The sequence below is a fragment of the Schistocerca serialis genome, chromosome 3 (genome assembly GCF_023864345.2).
Source record: "Schistocerca serialis cubense isolate TAMUIC-IGC-003099 chromosome 3, iqSchSeri2.2, whole genome shotgun sequence".
Lineage (NCBI taxonomy): Eukaryota > Metazoa > Arthropoda > Insecta > Orthoptera > Acrididae > Schistocerca > Schistocerca serialis.
This window is the reverse complement of record NC_064640.1, coordinates 507,846,197-507,866,307: the sequence shown is the minus strand read 5'-3', so window position 1 is coordinate 507,866,307 and position 20,111 is coordinate 507,846,197. Positions and strand designations below refer to the sequence as shown.

At 38.6% G+C, this 20,111-nt stretch overlaps 1 protein-coding gene across 4 annotated transcripts in view; it reads right to left on the bottom strand.

Moving 5' to 3' along the window:
- Positions 1 to 2,108: 2,108 nt before the first annotated feature.
- The window catches only part of LOC126470391 (uncharacterized), a 195,808-nt gene continuing 177,805 nt past the window's right edge, over positions 2,109 to 20,111 (bottom strand). For 3 of the 4 annotated variants that reach the window (XM_050098232.1, XM_050098233.1, XM_050098234.1), the window contains 3 exons: positions 14,899 to 15,014; positions 13,888 to 14,718; positions 2,109 to 2,794 (listed from right to left, as the gene is read on the bottom strand). In XM_050098232.1, coding sequence (XP_049954189.1) covers positions 2,638 to 2,794; positions 13,888 to 14,718; positions 14,899 to 15,014 — 1,104 coding nt within the window. In that variant the 3' untranslated portion in view covers positions 2,109 to 2,637. Of the gene's footprint in view, positions 2,795 to 13,340; positions 13,429 to 13,887; positions 14,719 to 14,898; positions 15,015 to 20,111 lie in introns of all 4 variants that reach the window. The other variant, XM_050098235.1, reaches the window with a different exon arrangement.

Below are 20,111 nucleotides of genomic sequence, written 5' to 3'. Positions count from 1 at the left end.
ACAATGAGCCAAGTACTTAAAGGATACATTAATGCGCTTTCAGAGTTAATCACATATGTACAGGGTACATTAATACACTTTCAGAATTACCATAATGAGCCAAGTACATAAAGGATACATTAATGTGCTTTCAGAGTTAACCAAATATGCACAGGATACATTAATACACTTTCAGAATGACCACAATGAGCCGATTACTTACAGGATACATTAATGCGCTTTCAGAATTAACCACATACGTACAGGGTACATTAATACACTGTCAGAATTACCACAATGAGCCAAGTACTTACAGGATACATTAATGCGCTTTCAGAGTTAACCGTATATGTACAGGGTACATTAATACACTTTCAGAATTACCACAATGAGCCAAGTACTTACAGGATACATTAATGCGCTTTCAGAGTTAACCGTATATGTACAGGGTACATTAATACACTTTCAGAATTACCACAATGAGCCAAGTACTTACAGGATACATTAATGCACTTTCATAATTAGCCAAATACATACAGAATACATTAATGCACTTTCAGAATTACCACAATGAGACAAGTACTTATAGGATACACTAATACCCTTTTAGAATTACCACAATTAGGCAAACACTTGCAGGGTACATCAATGCACTTTCTGAATTAGCCAAGTATGTAAAAGACACATTAATACACTTTCAAAGTTACCACAATGAGCCAAGTACTTAATAATAAATGACAAAAAATCATAACATACATAGGAACAGGTAAAGTTTATCTGTATATATTACTTTATATAAAGACAGACATTTCACATTAATAATATATGATCACTACATACATTTAATACTGAAAATTCTCTCTGAACTGTGACCTCTAACTTCAGTACAGAATGTCTTCCAACAAATCACACTTTAAAAGATATTTATGTAGCTTTACACTTTCCACAGATATAGTCACATCAAGATATGATTAACCTTAAAAAGACAAAAGACGTGGACAGGCAAACAACTCGCACACATCAGCAGGATTGATCAGACACAAGCGAATTAAGTTTCATTAACAGATATAAGCATAAGATTGTGCAGATGCAAAAGATCATCTTAAAACAAATGACACCCAACTACAACTGACACATTCGACAAGTCTACTACTGGTTAACAATTAAACTGCTTACTTCTCAGCAATGGTCATACACTTTAATAATAGATTTTACAGCATAGTCTGCTTTAATAAGTTCTTATCTTTATGAGAATTTAGAAAGGCTCCAAGTGAGCTCTCATTAATGAGAGGAATACAGGAGAACCCTACGAACTTCCTGTAACTCCAAATAATTTCTCAACTTCTGATACTTTTGTTTCCTTGTGGAAAACAAAGTACTCAAGACTGAAGATGATACCATCAAATGAATTTTGTCATGATGAACCCATTACCAGAGGGCTACAGCTTTTCTGGCATGTGGAGGATATATCGTGATAAGGAATTTTAGGTGGGCAGCCTACTCGCATCTCCCCACCTCTTTCACTCACATTGTTTTCTTTCCAAGTGCAGGAGAAAGAAAGAGCAGGCTAGGTGCTTTTTCATACGAAGTTTGTTTGTCAAATGGTATTAGGAGTATCATAGAATGTCACATTCATATAACAACTATAAAAGAATGAATAATGTTTCTTTCTTTCTATTTAGGCATTCCTGTATGTTACTTCAACTTTTAGCAAAACATGCTACTTCATTTTTTCTGACTTTTCAACTTTTGTATATTTTGACCTTTCATCTTGTGTCAATTATATGCTATTTTAAAGAGGACACAATCCGAGTGGCAGCACAGAGAGCAATAAAAAAGAAAGAAAGAAAGAAAGAAAGAGAACTTCTGTGATGGACACTATATACACTGTTACAAAGATTTAAAACAGGATATTTGAAGACATCTTGGGTTGTCGGGTGTTCCGCCAGATATCAGCGTCGTACTTGCATGATATTTCGGTCAAGTAGCTTGTGACCTTCATCAGGTGCGACCTGAGACTGCTCCTCGAGTAGACCTGGTCCAGTATTTATGCCTATGGCCTTCGCCCTCCACCAACGGCTGCAGCCGTTGGTGGAGGGGGAAGGCCATAGGCATAAATACTGGACCAGGTCTACTCGAGGAGCAGTCTCAGGTCGCACCTGATGAAGGTCACAAGCTACTTGACCGAAATATCATGCAAGTACGACGCTGATATCTGGCGGAACACCCGACAACCCAAGATGTCATTAGATCGCCGGGAAAGCCTGAAGAGTTACAGGATATTTGAAGTTGGCAATTCCTACATAAGGGTATCTACAGCCAATGAAGAAATAAAATTACAAATTAAACTGGAAAGCTAAGCACACAGAACAGAAGAAACAAGATCATGTATGCTATGCAAAAGAAAAATTCATTATCGAGCACAGCAAAATGGGTATAATGAGGAAAGGTTATTGAAGCAGTATATTTCAGGACTGAAACAGCAGAACAAGGGTACCAGACATAATGCTGCCCAATTAGCCAAGAAACATACAACCAAAACTTGGACAAAAAAGAAAATATGTACAGCCACATCTGTAATGCAGTTATCACTCTAAATAGCCAATTATGTAATATGAAATGGTACCTATTCTAACTGACATCAACAAATGGTAAGTCTCACTGCGATGCAGGCTTCACCGGCAGTGTGTCCTTGTGGTTCTCTGTGTTACAGACATTTTGGGCACCACTGTGTTGTGCGCGTGTATCAGCCGCACGCCTCCTGTAACGACCTTTGCGCAAGGCTACAGCTCGGCGCTCAAGTGCTTGCATTAACCTGAAACAGAGTGCCCATTAATAGTTCAGTACAATAAGAAATATATGAGAATTAAGGAGAGAGAAAATTGCTTTTTATGTTTGTAGAAGTCTTTAAAGCTTGCAGAACACGGAATTTTCTTGATTTGTTACCTTTGAAAGAACAAAGTTTTTTGTCATGGCAGAGAATAAGAAAGAAATGTTCAGGTAAAAAAATAATTACACACATCTTTTGTGTTTTTATGCTTAAAGAATGATAGTAAATGTGGAAAGCCCATGCCATATTTCTGCTTTGGCTAGAAATAACAAACCATTATATCCATCACTGTCATAACCATGGATGACTTGACAAATGGCACTTGTAGAATGGTGTTTAATGAACCTAAAACCCTTCTGCCAAATATTCTAAGCAAGGTAACGTGTGTTAGTTCCCAATGTCACTTTCTTAGAATATTAGGCACAACTAAGGAATGTGGTTGAAGTTATTTAACTTTCGAGTTCCTCTTTTCCAAAATATCATCATCTTGTTGAAATTTATCTTCTCTTCATCTGTCCAGGTTCTACTGACTCTGTTCTTGGATTATCTGCAAGCTGGTAAGTCTCAACAAGTGTTAAAGGCAGATCTTTCCTTTAGCATGACAGCAGTGTCCATTTCCTGAAGATATCTGCCAGTTTCAAGTAGTCCATTGTTCTTTGTCTTTCTGGGAGTATCAGAGATTTTCTAGAAATATTGATGGAATTCAAGAGATCTCCTTTCAATCAAAATTCCACCTAGACACAGCCAAAAGTTTTCTTACAATTTTTATTTCTAGCTTTTCTATATTTTAAATTCTACCCCAAAGTATCAAGGTTTCCAATGCCTAATTATTGTGTTGTAGTGGCTTAGTTTTATGTTCCATGACATTAATTTTTTTTGTCATATCTGTTCGAAGTGATTCTGATGGATTTGTTTTGCTTTTTTTTTTATATTATTATTTATAGTTTCTCTCTTTCTTTGCTTCACAATTTAATCTTGAATGTTGGCAGATTTGCCCTTATAGCTTCTCTCTTTCTTTGCTTCACAATTTAATCTTGAATGTTGGTAGATTTGCCCTACGTGACTAAATGCATGATGATGATGATGATGATGATGATGATGATTGATTTGGGGGGCGCTCAACTGCATGGTCATCAGCAACCATACAAAGTCCCAATTTTTACACAATCCAATTTTTACGCAATCCAATCTAGCCACTATAATGAATGATGACGATGATGAAATGGTGAGGACAACACAAACACCCAGTTCCCGGGCAGAGAAAATCCTCAATCCGGCCGGTAATTGAACCTGAGATCCCGTGATCCAGAGGCAGCAACACTAGCCACTAGACCAAGAGCTGTGGACTGAATGTACGAACATGCATTGTCTTGCTGAAGTGAGTAGCTACAAGTTGCCCCTCAATGTATCAACAATTCCTCCCACATACTGAGTTTTTATGCGTGAGATTTAGACTCCACTTTTGGCTGTAATTTCCAAAAGTTTTTCCTATTGTTGAAGACAACTGCTAGGTCATCCGAGAAGGCCACAGGTAGCAAATGAAATTTATTTTCATGCAGTCTGCCAACAGTTTTTCTTTTTATGATCCCCCCCACGCACAGGCTCTCATTACTTTTCTTCAATACAAGAATGAACAACTGAGGATAGTCCAGATCCCTGTGAGACGACTCCTTTAACATCAACAGTTTCAGAAATTTTACCTAGAATAACTTTTGACACAGAGCTATTTAACATTTGTTTGATCCTTTCTACCATGTTACTATCAACTTTAAATTCTTCTACAGTGGTGAATACTGATGGCTGCCTAACAAATCATACGCTCTTTTGAAGTCTTTAGAGGTGATCACTGTTTGTCTGCGTTTGTGGATTTGTAACATGCTTCCGAGATTGAAAATTCACAGGATCTGCTTTTCTTGAAAACTGTTCAGTATTCCAAAATTACATGATCTGTTTGTATCTTGATTAAGGCTTGGAAATCCCACTCAAGTTTGTTTTGTCCCCTTTCTTGTGTAAAGCGGTGGGCCAGGACACACTGCCAATAGAAAGGATTTTTAAACTGAGCCAGACATCTGTAAGAATTGCATGAACTTTCCAAGCAATGTTTTCTAAACATTTGCCACATTTCAGTGGTAATGCCACATTTCCCTAGAGTACTGTTATTTTTGAAGTGATGGATCACTCACTCAACTTCTTGCAATTTGGAGGAGATTCTGGTTTTTTTCAGGTTTTGCAAAAGTATTTCGGTCTTTGGAAGATTAATAGTTTTCTTTATTATGTATTTCCAGAATGCCATTCATGTGTTTAAAACACGAGATTACATGCCTCATAATTTGCCATTTCTTCTTTAAATATTCTGCAGAAGTATCGTCTAATTTTTTCTTGAATTTTTTTTCAATTTGTGTCAGTCCATATTGACTGTAATGTTATTTTTCTGTTGCGATAATCTTTTGTTTCTGTATTTCTGTGAACACATGCAGCTTTTGTGTGCTGCTGTCAGAATTTCACTTTTGCCAAGTTTTTGTTCCAGTTATATGGCTTTACATCATGTGTCACTCCACAGCTTACTTTTGTGTTTCCCTGGAAGCATGCCAATGTTTAAAAAAATTTTGAGTGTGTATAAAATTCTAACCACCTGGGAGTATTTTGACATTGGATATTTACAATGAAAGTGCCTTAGTTTCGTTTAAGATATTGTGGGTCACTTTGAGGGTTTTGGCTCATTATGGATTAGGATACTGTTATAACAGAAAAAATAAAAATTTGGTGTTATAGATTGGTACATTAAACAATTAATACAAAAACCACACTTATTACCACTGTGATAAGCCATGCTCATCATAAATGCATACTGGAGAATGCAAGAGTTGTTTGAGTGTCTTCTATGTCATCATACATACATACCAACACCATTATGCACACTGGATTATGTAGCTATCGATTATATGTTTGAAGCCACAGCATACTGTTGATGAAGTGTCTGTAACTGTAGTCAAACATTAATTACTGGTTAATTCACCATGATACAGTTAAAAGAAATGGTGACAGTTACATGTGAAAGAAACCTGAGAAATGTAGATAAATCACACTTTGGTGAGATAGTCACAACTTAAAAGAAAGCTGAAGAACCACAAGAGAGAGATGTCAACAGTGAAGGACTAAAGTAATAGTTACTGTTGTGCTCCTGTTATATGACATACAACACCACTTCTTCACAGTATAAAACATGTAGTAGTATGAGCCGACTGTAATGTCAGCAAATTATACAAGGGGAATTCAATAGGTAAGTTACACATTATTGTGGCAGGCCAAGTAATTTGTACTAAATGCCGTACTACATTGAAGTGACACAGATACATGGCAATATTTTACAATACAGTCACCAAGTCTCTGTAAATAATGTTCAAAATGTTCTACTAATTGTTCAATTCTTCAATAATTTAGGTCTGCTCCTTGCTCACGGAACCATTTAAAATCCACTGTGAAAGAGCCCTCATCGTCAGAAAATCTGTGATCGTTCCAAATCAGTTCCTTGCCTGCCTGGATATTTTCATCTGTGGTTGATGTCAATGACCTCCTGTCGCAATCAGCATCAATAGTGTCTATGCAGCCTTAGTCAAATTGTTGACACCATTTCACTACAGCCGGATGCGACATTGCGTTTGGATCATATACCTTCAGAATTTAACAGTGAATCTGTGTGCAATTTAGATGTTCTGCCCACAAGAACTGTATTTTTCCATTTACTTCAACTTGGAGCACTTTTCCAGATGCCACCCTATGTCATTCGCACACTGTGATGCACCTGTTACCCCCACCGCAGCAGAACTCTCTCTGCAGGAAACTCAGAACATGTACTCTCTTCTGTGAATGTGCCAGTCTTGACGTGCAGTGGTCTTAGCATGAGACAATATGCATAACTAACTATTTGAAGTCCCCTCATAGTTGCTTTTGCAGCAATGGATGCAAAGGATCTAATGTCTTAAGAAATCAAGAGTTTCAGCTACTACTGATTTTTGAATCCAGAAAAGAGAAAATTTCAAGAATTGCCACAGGTTATTAAAAGTGAGTAATCACTTGACATGAATATGAAACAAGGCCAACTAATTTGAAATAAAAAAATTAGGCATCAAATACTTAGAATAAATATCACAGAAATGCCTGCAAGAAGCAGCATGGCACATCACATTTGCAAGGCTTATATAATGAACTTATTAAATAAACTATTAGTTCCAGTAGAAAACAAATCTCCTACAATATTTTTTCTTAACATAGTACAGAATCTCTTTTCACTTGTAGTTCTCGTAATGCCTACCTACACAATCCTTTAAAAGAAAGGTCCGTGGAGTTGCACAGACTTCCTAAAATCACTACCCCCACCTTGCTGCTGCCTGGAACAGAAGCCAAGTCTATATTCATGCAAGAAAGCACATACATTGCCAATAACCACTGAGGTGTTCACTCACAGGGGCACTTCCAAGTGGCAAAGACATCTGCAGCTGAGCTCTTCACAGCTCCCACAATTCACTGACAATGTGATTTTGAGAAGGTCACACAAGTGTTTTAATTGAACAATAGTAATTGAAGCTGTGGCTTTTCAACATCAGAAGTAATGATTATCATAACAGCAACAAACATGTTATAGCAGTAAACAAATTATGCTGTATGTTAAGCAGTGTAGGCCACAGACAGGCAATAGTGGAAGGAAAAAAAAACTCTTGTGTTCATAATACAATAGAGAAAGACATCCACTGAGACCTCACACAGAAGTGGTGCTGGCAGTGAGGATGTTTGCATACCGGAAGTACAATTTTTTCACAGACTTCGAGTGACCAGTGCCATGGAACCTTAAAGTAGCCAATAACTTCCCAAGAGTAGTAATTGTTTTTCTCATCACATTCCCTGCTTCATTAATTTCCACTGTATCATGTGCAGTAAGGTCAATAATTATCGTTCCCCACCATTAAATATCTTTCAAAATGAGTATTCCTATTCTAAAAGAAGTTATTTTTGAAAAACTGTCTAGCTTCCCCTCTTCTTCCATCTGCTTATCCATTTTTTCATCCGCGACTGTTTTCTTCTTTTTGTGTTATTCACCTCAAGGAATATCACACAGTGGCCACACAGAAACCAAGAATTACCAATTTCCTTTTTGCACTCGACACCATGACGGCTTGCTCTCTGCAAATGCAGTAGTGCCTCCTAAAGTGCACTTTGTGGTGCTTCTAACCACATGCAATTTTTTCCAGTCACTTTAGCACACGCTTTAAGGAACGTGTACATGGATACTTATGTAACCAGGTTACACAAAGTCTGCTACCACTGTTCTCTGACCTCTAAAACGTAAAGTTGTAAGAGAACACAGCATGAATGAATTTCATGTTGTATACACAACTGAAAAATCAGTTTACCTCCAAAGCAATGAAATAATGAAATTGCTGTGGCCAAATTTTCTTGTCCTTTTGTAATATAGTGTCATCTTAGATTAAAACTTATCATTCTAACAGAATCTTGTATCAACCAAGATAAAATTCACAGGCAAATTTCAAGTATCAGTTACATTTCAAAAGATAAATGGTTATAACTCACAGATGTGCATCAGTAAGCTATGCACAGTACCTTTAAATGCTATGGAATTATGGTGAAAGCAACTACAAACATGTGAGTACAGAGCCACATTGCTTTCATTAATTCTTAACATACCATAGTAACATGTTTTTAAATACAGGTGTCATGATGAAAATTTTAAGATCCTAGATCAGGCTGTTCCAACCAAGCTCTAGGGAGCCGAAGCACTCTGGAGCGCTCACTGCAGCAGCTTGGAGCCTACGTGGAGGGGGAAAGCGAACTCACTGCCCCCTGGCCGCATGTAGCCGCAACAATCCGTGTTCAATGACAGCTATGACTAGCTGCGGGAGCCCTGTACCTCTATTGGAGGATACCTTTCTATTTATTGAGAGGGATGGTCGTGCGCAGTGTCTTGTATGTCAAAGTATTTAATTATGAGAAGAGGTACAATATACAACAACATTATACACATCTTCACGCAGCGCACTACGATCAGGTAGAAGGTGTTGCACGCAGAAAACTGGTAGCCAGGCTTAAGAACGACATACCAGGAGACGTAAGTTTAAAAACGGTTTCTTAATATGGAGTGTATCAAAACATGCAACATAGTTCGTGTTCTGTAATGCATTTATAATTTTCAGGTGAATGAGAGCGGAGAAAACTCTACTGAATCTGCAATTCGAGCAAGCTATAGGGTCGCTCACATCATTGCGACGAGTGGCAAGCCGTTTTACGGTGGGACCACTCGTAAAATCGTGCATGGTAGCAGTTGCAGAATGTTTGCTTCCAAGGGAAGTGCATGCAACTGAAGGGGTTTGCCTGTCGAAGCAAACAATGTCTCGTTGAATCCTGGACATGGCAGCTGATTTAGAGACACAGATCAGGAAAATGGCGGAGAGCTTTGTTGCATTTTCTCTAGCGCTTGACAAAAGCACCCGACATATCGGACTGTGCTCAGCTTGCAGTATTTGTGCGTGGTGTCAACATGGAGCTGCAAGTAACTAAAGAACTCTTGGATGTGGTACCACTCGATTACACTGCAACAGGACGTGACATTTTTGAAGCTGTTTGTGAATCAGTGGACAGTATGAATTTGCCGTGGGATAAGTTCCATTTTGTAGCGACAGACGGTGCACCACAAATGATCGGGTGTCACCAAGGTTTTGCTTCTTGTTTGAAAAATAAACTCAGGGACGAATTCAGGAAAGACATTTTGACTCTTCATTGTTTTATTCACCAAGAGGCACTGTGTGCTGAAACAGTAGAGCTAGGTGGCGTAATGAAGGATGTCGTGAAGTGTGTGAATTTTGTGCGGCGTCACGGTATGAATCATCGCCAATTCAAAGGATTCCTGAATGGAAGCGGAATATGGGGATATACCTTACCACAGTACAGTTCGTTGGCTGAGTTGGGGAAAAGTTCTTGATGTTTTCTTTGCCATTCGTGAGGAAATATCCCTTTTTCTCAAAATGAAAGGGGAAGAAATGCGTTGTCTGAAAGATATAAAATGGATATCAGACCTGGCGTTCCTATCTGACATAACTATGCATCTGAATAATTTAAATCTGTCATTGTAGGGCAAAGGGCAGCTAATCATTGACATGCACGACTAGATCAAAGCGTTCATGGAAAAGTTACGTTTATTTGAGAGGCAGATGAGTAATGGACATTTAACGTTCTTCAATTGTCTTGCTTCTTTAAAACTACCTGAAGGAACTACTTTCGGCAATTACCAAGCAAAATTAAAGCAGCTCATCACGTCGTTTGAAACACGATTCCGAGACGTCATTAGTTTGGAAATGGAACTTAAGGTGTTCAGCACTCTATTTTCAGTTTCCCCCAATGACTTGTCATCATCACTTCAATCAGAGATTATTGATTTCCAAAATTCAACTTTGTTGAAAGAGAGGTACTACAACATGTTGAATTTGTCATGATGGTATCATTCATCACAGCAAAAAACATTTCCCGAGCTTCACAACAATACCGTTCAGATCATGTGCATGTTTGGATCTATGTATTGTTGTGAGCTCTTTTCTCGGCAATGAAAAGAGTAAAAAGTAAGGAACAATCATTTCTTCAGGATGCAACAATGAAGGCCATCCTCCGCATTAACGCTGTGAACACTTTGACGCCTGATATTCCTGATCTTGTAATGAAAACAAAATGTCAAGCTACAGAGGCACAATAAATTTAGTATTCAATTTCTTGTAAAACAGTTGTTTCTTATTTATTTCCTAAACATCGTATTTCCTGGTGTAGCATGTCACCGCAGCTTAGCAGCTAAGAGCATGCGGTTGTCGATCTTTTAAGATGCAGCTGGCACATCAAAACGCTTGCCTTGCCGCCTGCCTCAGCCAGCCGTGCCACGTGGCGGGGTTCCGGCCCACTTGAATGGTCACAGCGAGCGACACGGCTCCCTGGAGCAGGGAGCGCTCCGCGGCTCACAACAGAGCCGACGAGCTGGAACAGCCTGTCCTAGATACATAGCAATGGTAGAAGCACTTTCACACAATGGTTTGTTTGTGCTTTGTTAAGTGTATTACATTAATCTAAAAGCCTTGAGAATTTCCAACAGGCTTCAGGAAATGTCCTATGTAATGTGAATCTTTTGGTGGCTTCTGTAATTACACAGAGGCAACACTTCACTTGAAGGCAAGGAGAGTACTGAGTAATCTATCAAAGTACCACAGGAATCTGTTATCACTGAGGAGAATATGGTTTCAGAGAACAACAGAGCAACACTTTAGGGCTTTGAACTGACAATACAGATTGCTCCATTGGCCAAAACCAAAAATTCTACATGACTGACTAATAAACATTTCATATCTGTCAATTCTTCACAGTTGTAATACATTAAAAAATGGTGTTAACTTTCTCCTTGGAAAGTAGTCATGTCGCAACTCTAGTCCTGGAGGAACAAAGTACTTTAATTGTTCACTGCTAAACAATGTTATCCCTATCAAGAGTTTTTGACAAATGTCAAGAATGGTACTGAAGTGTGCGGGATGAACCAGCATCATTAAAATATATCTGTACATATAGTAAACCAACTGTTCCATTCCTAGAGACTACAGAATTAACTATCCTTAGAGTACTGACCTGTCCCCATGTGATTGTTTCTGAAATGGAAAATCATGTATGTGGAAGAAGATTCATAATCTCTGAAGACAAGGTTAACGTTTACAAAAGTGACCTTAAAGTATTTGAACAAAATTTATGTAGAAACTGTATCCAAATCTGACATATAAGTCTGCAAAGTCTGCAAAGTCTGCAAGCACTCAAAATTGTTTTATAATCTTCATTTTTTGTTCTCTCAACATTTTAAATGTTCTTTCCATACTATTATGAATGATAATACAGTTAACACCATCAGTAAGATCTTTACAGTGTATTAAGACTGACCCTCCAATTAGACTGTATACAAATTGGTAAGTGGCCTATTTCAAATGATTCCAACTCAGTTACATAAAATTAGTGATTGTCGTCACTACATATTACGTAAAAACTAGAATACCTCTGAACTCCTGGTGACATAAGATTTCAGACAAGCCAATACGATACATTTAATACTGTAAAATAAACTAGGCAGATGAATCACCTCAGTTACAAGAATTTAATCCTGCAGATGAGCAAAGGTATAATGCCTCAGTGAACTGAATTATTCTGCCCAACATCAAAACATATAAGGAATGCCTTCCACACTGTACATAATAAACACTACTGACAGCTGGCGGCGCCATAAAAATTAGATATTATTTGAATGTAGAATGTTTTGACAATATTTCGACAGTACAATCATTTGTGAGTAATCTGATGATGCAAGTAATGACATTTATGAAAGGATGATGCAAAAATATGATGGTGTGTGAAACAGCCAAGAAAGCAGAGGAACCACCACTACTGTACCAGCAATAAACTACAAAAGTTACAGAGATTATACTTCACATGGAAGTACATTCAACACGCAAAGAACCACACCAAATAGAACTTCACCTGGTTACTGCACAAGTAGAGACGTATATTTTCAGATTTGTTCAGTTAGGTCTCTTTTTCAACTTATTTGCTTTGCAAGTTTAACTACTTGGTATATCTTCTTCACACTGCTTACTGTTAGTACCAAAAAAGAAATGGACATACACCTTTAGTGAAACAAAATGCAAATGATAATGTTCTACATGCATGCTGTTTGGTCCACCGTAAGGTAACATATACCTCCCATTGCTCAATAATGTTCCCACCTTTTGCATTTACTGTCTACACAGGTTTTTATAGTATGGACTGCCATTTGAATCAAAATATTTGTGGAATGAATTTGTTTCTGCTTCAGAGCAATTATTTTCCTCTTGTGAAATTCCCAACTTGCTGCTTGAATCCACATTCCCGAGTATTCTACAGGGTTTGTTTTAAGTGAACTGCCTGCAACAATATGCAAATACTTTCAGATCATCAGTAATCTTATTTTCTACATAAAAAGTGTCCCTCGAGCTACTGTATCACAATCACAATCACCCTTGTATATAAGGTATCTATTTCCATCTCTTTCTAAGATACCATTCATGTTTCTAGTGAGTAACAGCATACTAATAAGGTCCTTTGTGGAAAGCTATTTATTTGTTCTTTCATGAGTATGTTAACATGCAGGGTATTCAGTAAAATGGGTGAAAAAGAGTCGGTATACCAAGTGAAACACATGCAGATGAAAACCAATGCTGTTAGAGAGCTGTGCAAAAGGTTAAGACTAGTCCACATTAATCAAGGCACCAGAATATTGCAGATAGGAAGGATATAGGGTAACCAACCAATCACTTGAGAGAGGTTCAGATTAAACAACTAGATAGTGTTTAAAGCAGATGACATGTAATAGTGTAAATCTATTTTTCACTTCATTTATTCCAAGACAATGTGAAGGAGAATGAAGATGAGAAATGGTCAAAACGTTGCTATATAAGATTGGTGCATCTACCTCAGTGACTCATGGATGTGAAGAATCAGGGAGCACTGGTCACTGGAACTTTTCTGCTGGATCTGGGCACTGCAGTCTACAGCTGGTTCTGTAAGCATTTAAGAGTCATCTGTGACTTAACTGTGATGCAGTTTAGTACTTAAAGGAATTCATCAATCTGATACCAGGTTTCATTTCACAACCTTTTAAAACGATTATAATGTACAGTCTAGATGCAAATTTCATCTGCACACAGTTGCCTTCTAGTGCAGGAAATTACTCCACCACACAATGAAAGGAATTGTCAGAAGGTACAGAGGTGTCAATTAAGGTGCACAGGGCTCCTACCATTCTTTATTCAACAGTGAATGAGTTATACTCTTATGATATTGTATAAGCACTTGTAATGATGGGAATGGCTTAATGGACAAGAATGTACAAATCTCAATATGAATTCAAGCCTGCATGGATTTGTTGGACCAAGTTTCAGACGTTCTGACACTGGATATGCTGTCCATACATCCTACATTTACACAAAAACTCATAAGAGAACAATGAATTTACTTACATTTCATAAGGATCTGTTGTCACTGGTTCCTTTTTTTCTTCAGTTGGTGGATTTCCCCCAACACTTGAGGAGCTAACTGGGCCATTGCCACGTGGCACACGTGCATCAGTTGCTCTTGTCTGTTTCACCCGGGGGTCATTTTCTCTGTGTTGTCCATTAGCTGGTTCTGTGTTATGGTGTGGTCTACTGGATCCACTAGTGATTTTGGATGGTGGAGTGCACGAACTACCTTGTGTACGTGCATTAGCAGGTTCTGTGGTACGATGTAGTCTAACAGAACCATTAGTGATCTTAGGTGATGGAGTGCATGAACTACCTTGTGTACGTGCACCCGATTCAGTAGTATTCAGCTGTGGCACTTGAGGTGCTGTGGTGGTCTCAGCATGTTTGCAAGATTTCTGCTGATGTGACCGGTCAACAACTGCAATAACGCCTTCCTCTATCAGTGTCTCAACTGACATCTTGCAAAGTTCTTCAATTCGTTCCTGTACAGGTACAATCAAATACAATTCACCAGGCTCTTCATCACAACAGTGGTCCTGAGGCAATGGCATACCAGAATTTTCCTGGTGTTTACCATCCATTACTCCTTTTTGTGCTGCTTGCTGAGAATCCCGAACCATTTCATGGCGTCTTGTTCTCTTTGGTTTTGGCCCACAGTCAGCACAAACCAGAATAGTACTTTCTGCAGCACGAAGAATCTTATCCAGCTGTTCTGCTTTTATATCTCTCACACTACTACAGTACAGAGTACTCAAGTGAGAATTTCCCAGCTCTCGTTTCCCACTGTTGTCACGATTTTCTTCTTTATTGCGATCCTTAACTGCAAAGCTGATGACAGGAAAAGAATACACAATCATTAACAACAGATTTTCTCCATCAATGATGAAATTTAACATGTAAAAAGATCTCACAAAAAGAGACAAACATCACAAAATCTACTTATACTGTCATATATTCCAGATTTAAGCCGCCAAACCCAGTATGGGCTCATTCAAATATCATTCATACCTGTGGTTTTGTTGCTTTCCTTTCCGCTCTACACCTCTTCTGCCTGATGGCATAGTATTCTTTGATGAACTGGACTTTAGGGCATCAGATTCCTTGGCAATGGCTCCAGATGAAGCCTGCAGGAAGAGCTTAATAAATTATTAAAATCTTAACTGTCACAATGACAAATCTGTTTATAAAAGAAGCACAGAATTATTTGCCTCCCTCCTCCCAGGTTTTTGAAACTTTGTAACTAATCTTTTGTGGGATACCTGGTGTCTATCTTGATGCACCTGACGAATAATGTTTTTTCGGCATTTCTGTGATGCTCTACCAGGAGTCAAACAAACTTATGATCACTCTTATCGCTCATCTTTGTATACATCTAATATCCCCCGTTAGTCCACACAAATAAAAAATGTTCAAATGTGTGCGAATTCCTAAGGGACCAAACTGCTGAGGTCATCTGTCCCTAGACTTACACACTACTTAAACTAACTTGTGCTAAGAACAACACACACACACACCCAAGCCTGAGGGAGGACTCGAACCTATGATGGGAGTGCACACAAGTGAACAATATTCTAACATGGGGTGAACAAATGTTTTGCAAGTAGCATTCTTTGTAGACTGGATTTTCTCAGTTTACTGCCAGTCATCAACAAAGCGTACAACACCTACCACTAGCATACCTTAGCAAAAGATCTGGCAAAGAACCTGAGAAAATTCTGGTTCTATGTTAAATAGCTAAGTGGGTGTAAAGCATCCATCCATCCAGTCACTCGTTGACCAGTCTGGTGTTGCAGTTAAAGATAGCAAAACAAATGCCAAAGTTTTAAATTTTGCATTTAAGAAATCTTCACACAGGTGAATTGTGCAAACATACCATTGTCTTACCATCAAACAGAGTCTCATATGTACGAAACAGTAAAAAGCATTCCAGGTGTAGAGAAACAATTGAAAAAGTTGAAAGCAAAGAAGTTGCCAAGTCCTGATGGAATTCCAGTTCAGTTCCACACAGATTACTCTGCAGCAATGGCCCCTTACCTAGCTTGCATTTATCGTGAATCTCTTACCCAGTGCAAAGTCACAAGCAACTGGAAAAAAGCACAGGTGTCTCCTTTATATAAGGACAAAAGAACAGATCTGCAACACTACAGGCCAATGTCTCTAATATTAGTTTGCTGCAGAATCCTTTAACATATTCTCAGATTAAATTAAAAAAGTTTCTTGAGACCGAGAAGCATAAGTGCATGAATCAGCATGGGTTTAGAAAGCTTCATTTGTGTGAAACTCTGCTTGCTCTTTTCTCATACACTGCAAACTATGGATGAAGGTCAATATGCAGATTCCATAGTTCTACATTTCTGGAAAGCATTTGATATGATTCCCTACTGCAGACCATTAATGAAGGTACGAATATATGGAATAGGTTACCAGATATGTGAATGGCTTTAAGACTTCTTAAGTAATGTTGTCCTTGGTGTTGAGTGTTCATCAGAGACAAGGGTATCTTCAGGAGTGCGTCAGGGAAATGTGACAGGACCGCTATTATTCTCTATACATGTAAATGATTTGGCTGACAGAGCGGGCAGCAATCTGCAGTTGTTTGCTCATGATGCTGTGATATACGGGAAGGTGCCAAAGTTGAAAGACTCTAGGATGGCACAAGATAATTTCGACAAAATTTGTAGTTGGTGTGATGAATGGCAGCTAGCTCTACATGTACAAAATTGTAAGTTAATGCTGATGAGTAGGAAAAAGAAATCTGTAACATTTGGATACAGCATTAGTAGTGTCATGCTTGACACAGTCGTGTCATTTATGTATGCGGGAATAATGTTGCAAAGCGATAAGAAATGGAACGAGCATGTGAGGATTGTGGTAGGAAAGGCAAAGGACTGACTTTGGTTTATTGGGAGAATTTTGGGAAAGTGTGGTTCACCTGTAAAGGAGACTGCATGTAAGACACTAGTGTGACCTACTCTGGAGTACTTCTCAAGTAACTGGGATCTGTACTTGGTTTGATCGAAGGAAGACATCGAAGCAATTCAGAGATGGGCTGTGAGATTTGTTACCAGTAGGTTCGAAAAACATGGAATTGTTACATAGATGTGTCGGGAACTTGAATGTGAATCACTGGAGGGAAGTGACGTCCTTTCCAAGGAACAATGATGAGAAATTTAGAGAACCAGCATTTGAAGCTGACTACAGAACAGTTCTACTGCCACCAACATATGTCTTGGGTGAGGACTGCAAAGATAAGAGGAATTAAGAGGAAAATGCAGGCATATAGACAGTTGTTTTTCCCTCACTCTATTTTCGAGTCGAACAGGAAAGTAAATGACCAGTCATGGTACAGGGTACACTCCACCACACACTGTGCAGTGGGGCTTGTGGAGTATGTATGCAGATGTAGAATTAACTGAAATCCGTCACCTGCTTTAGTTACAACTGAGCTGCTGTGATCACTCCATTTCATATCCCCACAAACTGTTAATCCCAGGTATTTGTATGAGTTAACTGATTCCAAATGTGGCAAACTGCTATTGTAGTCATAGGACTTTGCTTTTCTGCATTTTTTTAAGTGCACAGATTTACATTTCTGTACATTTAAAGCAAGTTTCCAATCTTATCAAGATCTGATTGGATATTTTTGCAGCTTTTTCCAGATAGTAATTCATTATAGGTAACTGTATCATCTTTGAAAGTCTGAAGTGACCATAACAGTGTCGGCCATATTATTAATGTACAACATGAACAACAATGCTCCGAATACCTTTCTCTGGGGCATGCCTGAAGTTACTGCAACTTCTGTTGATGACTCTCCGTCCAAGATGACATGCAGTCTCTGCCCTACCAGGAAATTCTTCATTAAGTTTTAAGTGACACTCCATTTAAACACACTTTTGTTAATAAACAATGGCGTGGTACCAAGTCAAGCAGTTTCTGGAAGTATTGTCAGGTGCTTTCATTTGGTCAGTATTGAATCATACTGCAGGCTTGAGATGGTAGTCATATCAGGACATTCATCAGTATTTTCACTGCCCGTGCTGGTTATGAACATACGCACCAGATAACCTGTACAGAGTCTTGCTTCTAAACCAATAGTAATGTGACAAAGCATGTCATACTGCAGGGTGTCTATGTGACATCACTAGAAGGCAAAAACCTCAGTCAGAGACATATGAAACTGCACGCTACAAATGACAAATTATCAACATCAAAAATCATATTTTCAATCACACACGAAACAGTAACAATAGCAGTTCAAGCACCTAAATCACTTCCAAATGATGGACTAATGATTACTAGCATTAATTAGAACTTTTAACATATGAGAATTTGAGATAAAAAGTGAACGTGAAGCAGATAAATGGCAACTGTGCTGCAAGTGGAAATTCCTGGAAAGATATCCACTGGCTGCAGAGACCAATAGCAGGTGGTGTATTTTGAAATATTATTTCCAATCTGATCTCTATGTTGCTATCTTCTTCACTCAATAACCTAACACTTTACACAATTGCACCACAAATACGTTGCCTCATGTCATCAGATTTTGAGGATATCTCATTATGCCAACATTTGGGAGCCCAAAGAACACAATCCCCACAGGTCACCTCTGTTATAGTGGCATTTCCCTCCCAACCCGCATCAGTGCCAACAGTGCCTGACCTGAGCTGTCATAGGTTATGATGTTTGGCAGCAATGCCCTGTTGCAAAGTTCACAATGACAGATGAAAACAATTGAATAATATATGTTGCCACGGGAAAGTTAAAAACTGACAACACTCTGATTAACACTTTATAAAAGGAACAAAGCACTGATAAAAACCTATAACATACCCAAGACATGCACTGTATGAAAATAGTAGGGGAAGTTCTGGTAGAATGTAAGCATTGTATATGTATATGTAAGACCAAACCGAAGACGCCTACTACCAGCTGAAAATGACAATGAGTATCATCTTGTGCAGCTGCGATGGAGAATACAATTATTTTCAAGTTATACCAGAGACATACATACACGAGCAGCTAAATGAGAGAAACTATTTTAAACAGGGGGCATTCCAAAGAGGATAATTTGATGTGTGGAAGTGTCCCATCCATTAAGTACACACTTCATCTCCAAGACTGTGCAGTCACTGAGTTTTCCATGTGCAGTCACTGAGTTTTCCATGTGCCTCTGTATCAACGTATCAAGGGTGCATCATGAGTATCGCACTTCAATGAAAACTGTCATTGTCAGAGTCAGCTATTGTGAAAAGCAACATGTTGATCCTTTTTAATTCTATCCACTGGCGATGAGCCGTAGCATTCAGAATGACCACTTCACATATGCACCTCTCTCTGCTCATCATACATCATAAGCCTCAAAGATTAATTTGGACATTGAAACAATGCTAATGGATGCTCAAAGAATGGAAAAAGTTTGCCTTGACTGATTACAAGATGGAACTCTTACACAAGACAAACTGATACTCTTGGCACGCCATTGTCGACCATCACTGAGTACTATAAGAACAACTGCCCGCTTACAGAATTCCACAAGTGACCTGTATCTTCATTAAGAAAATGTGTCACCCATTTGCTACCTTATTGTTTGAAGAGCCCTCCACTGACATGAGGGTTTTTGCGGCCTCTCTGGATGTCGCAGTTCACCCAACCTAAATCCTACTGAGCACAGCTGTGATGCCACTGAGTGAGATGTATGCACCAGGACCAAGCTGTGACCAATCTCTGAGAGCTGCATGTAGCAGCTGAGCTGTCATGGTTCAGGATGGCTACCGAACATTTTCTTTCTCTCATGAAGTCCATGCCTTGACACATATATCTAGACAACACAGTTAAAAGGGACACTATAGGCTATCACACGTGTGTCTCCAATTCAACTGCTCATGAATATATGTAGATTGTTGGTCACTGAAAAAAAAACGGGATACTTGATAACACAATTAAAAAAAACACACACAAAAATATGTTTGTATATTCAAAATTACTACGGCCAAAACTTTTATCCTTTTCCTTTGCTGAAGTCATGCCCCACCATTATACAATGGTCTAGTGATTCTGTAATAAGACATTTTTTACAGCTTGGAGTTATGGGTCCCACACCTTACACTCTTCCTGAAAAATTTAGTTTTTTTTTTTTTTTTTTAGGATTAGTCCCCTATGAAGGTTGGCTTCTCTATACTTCTAGAGCTCTCCTTGCGCTGTGATATGGGACACACTTT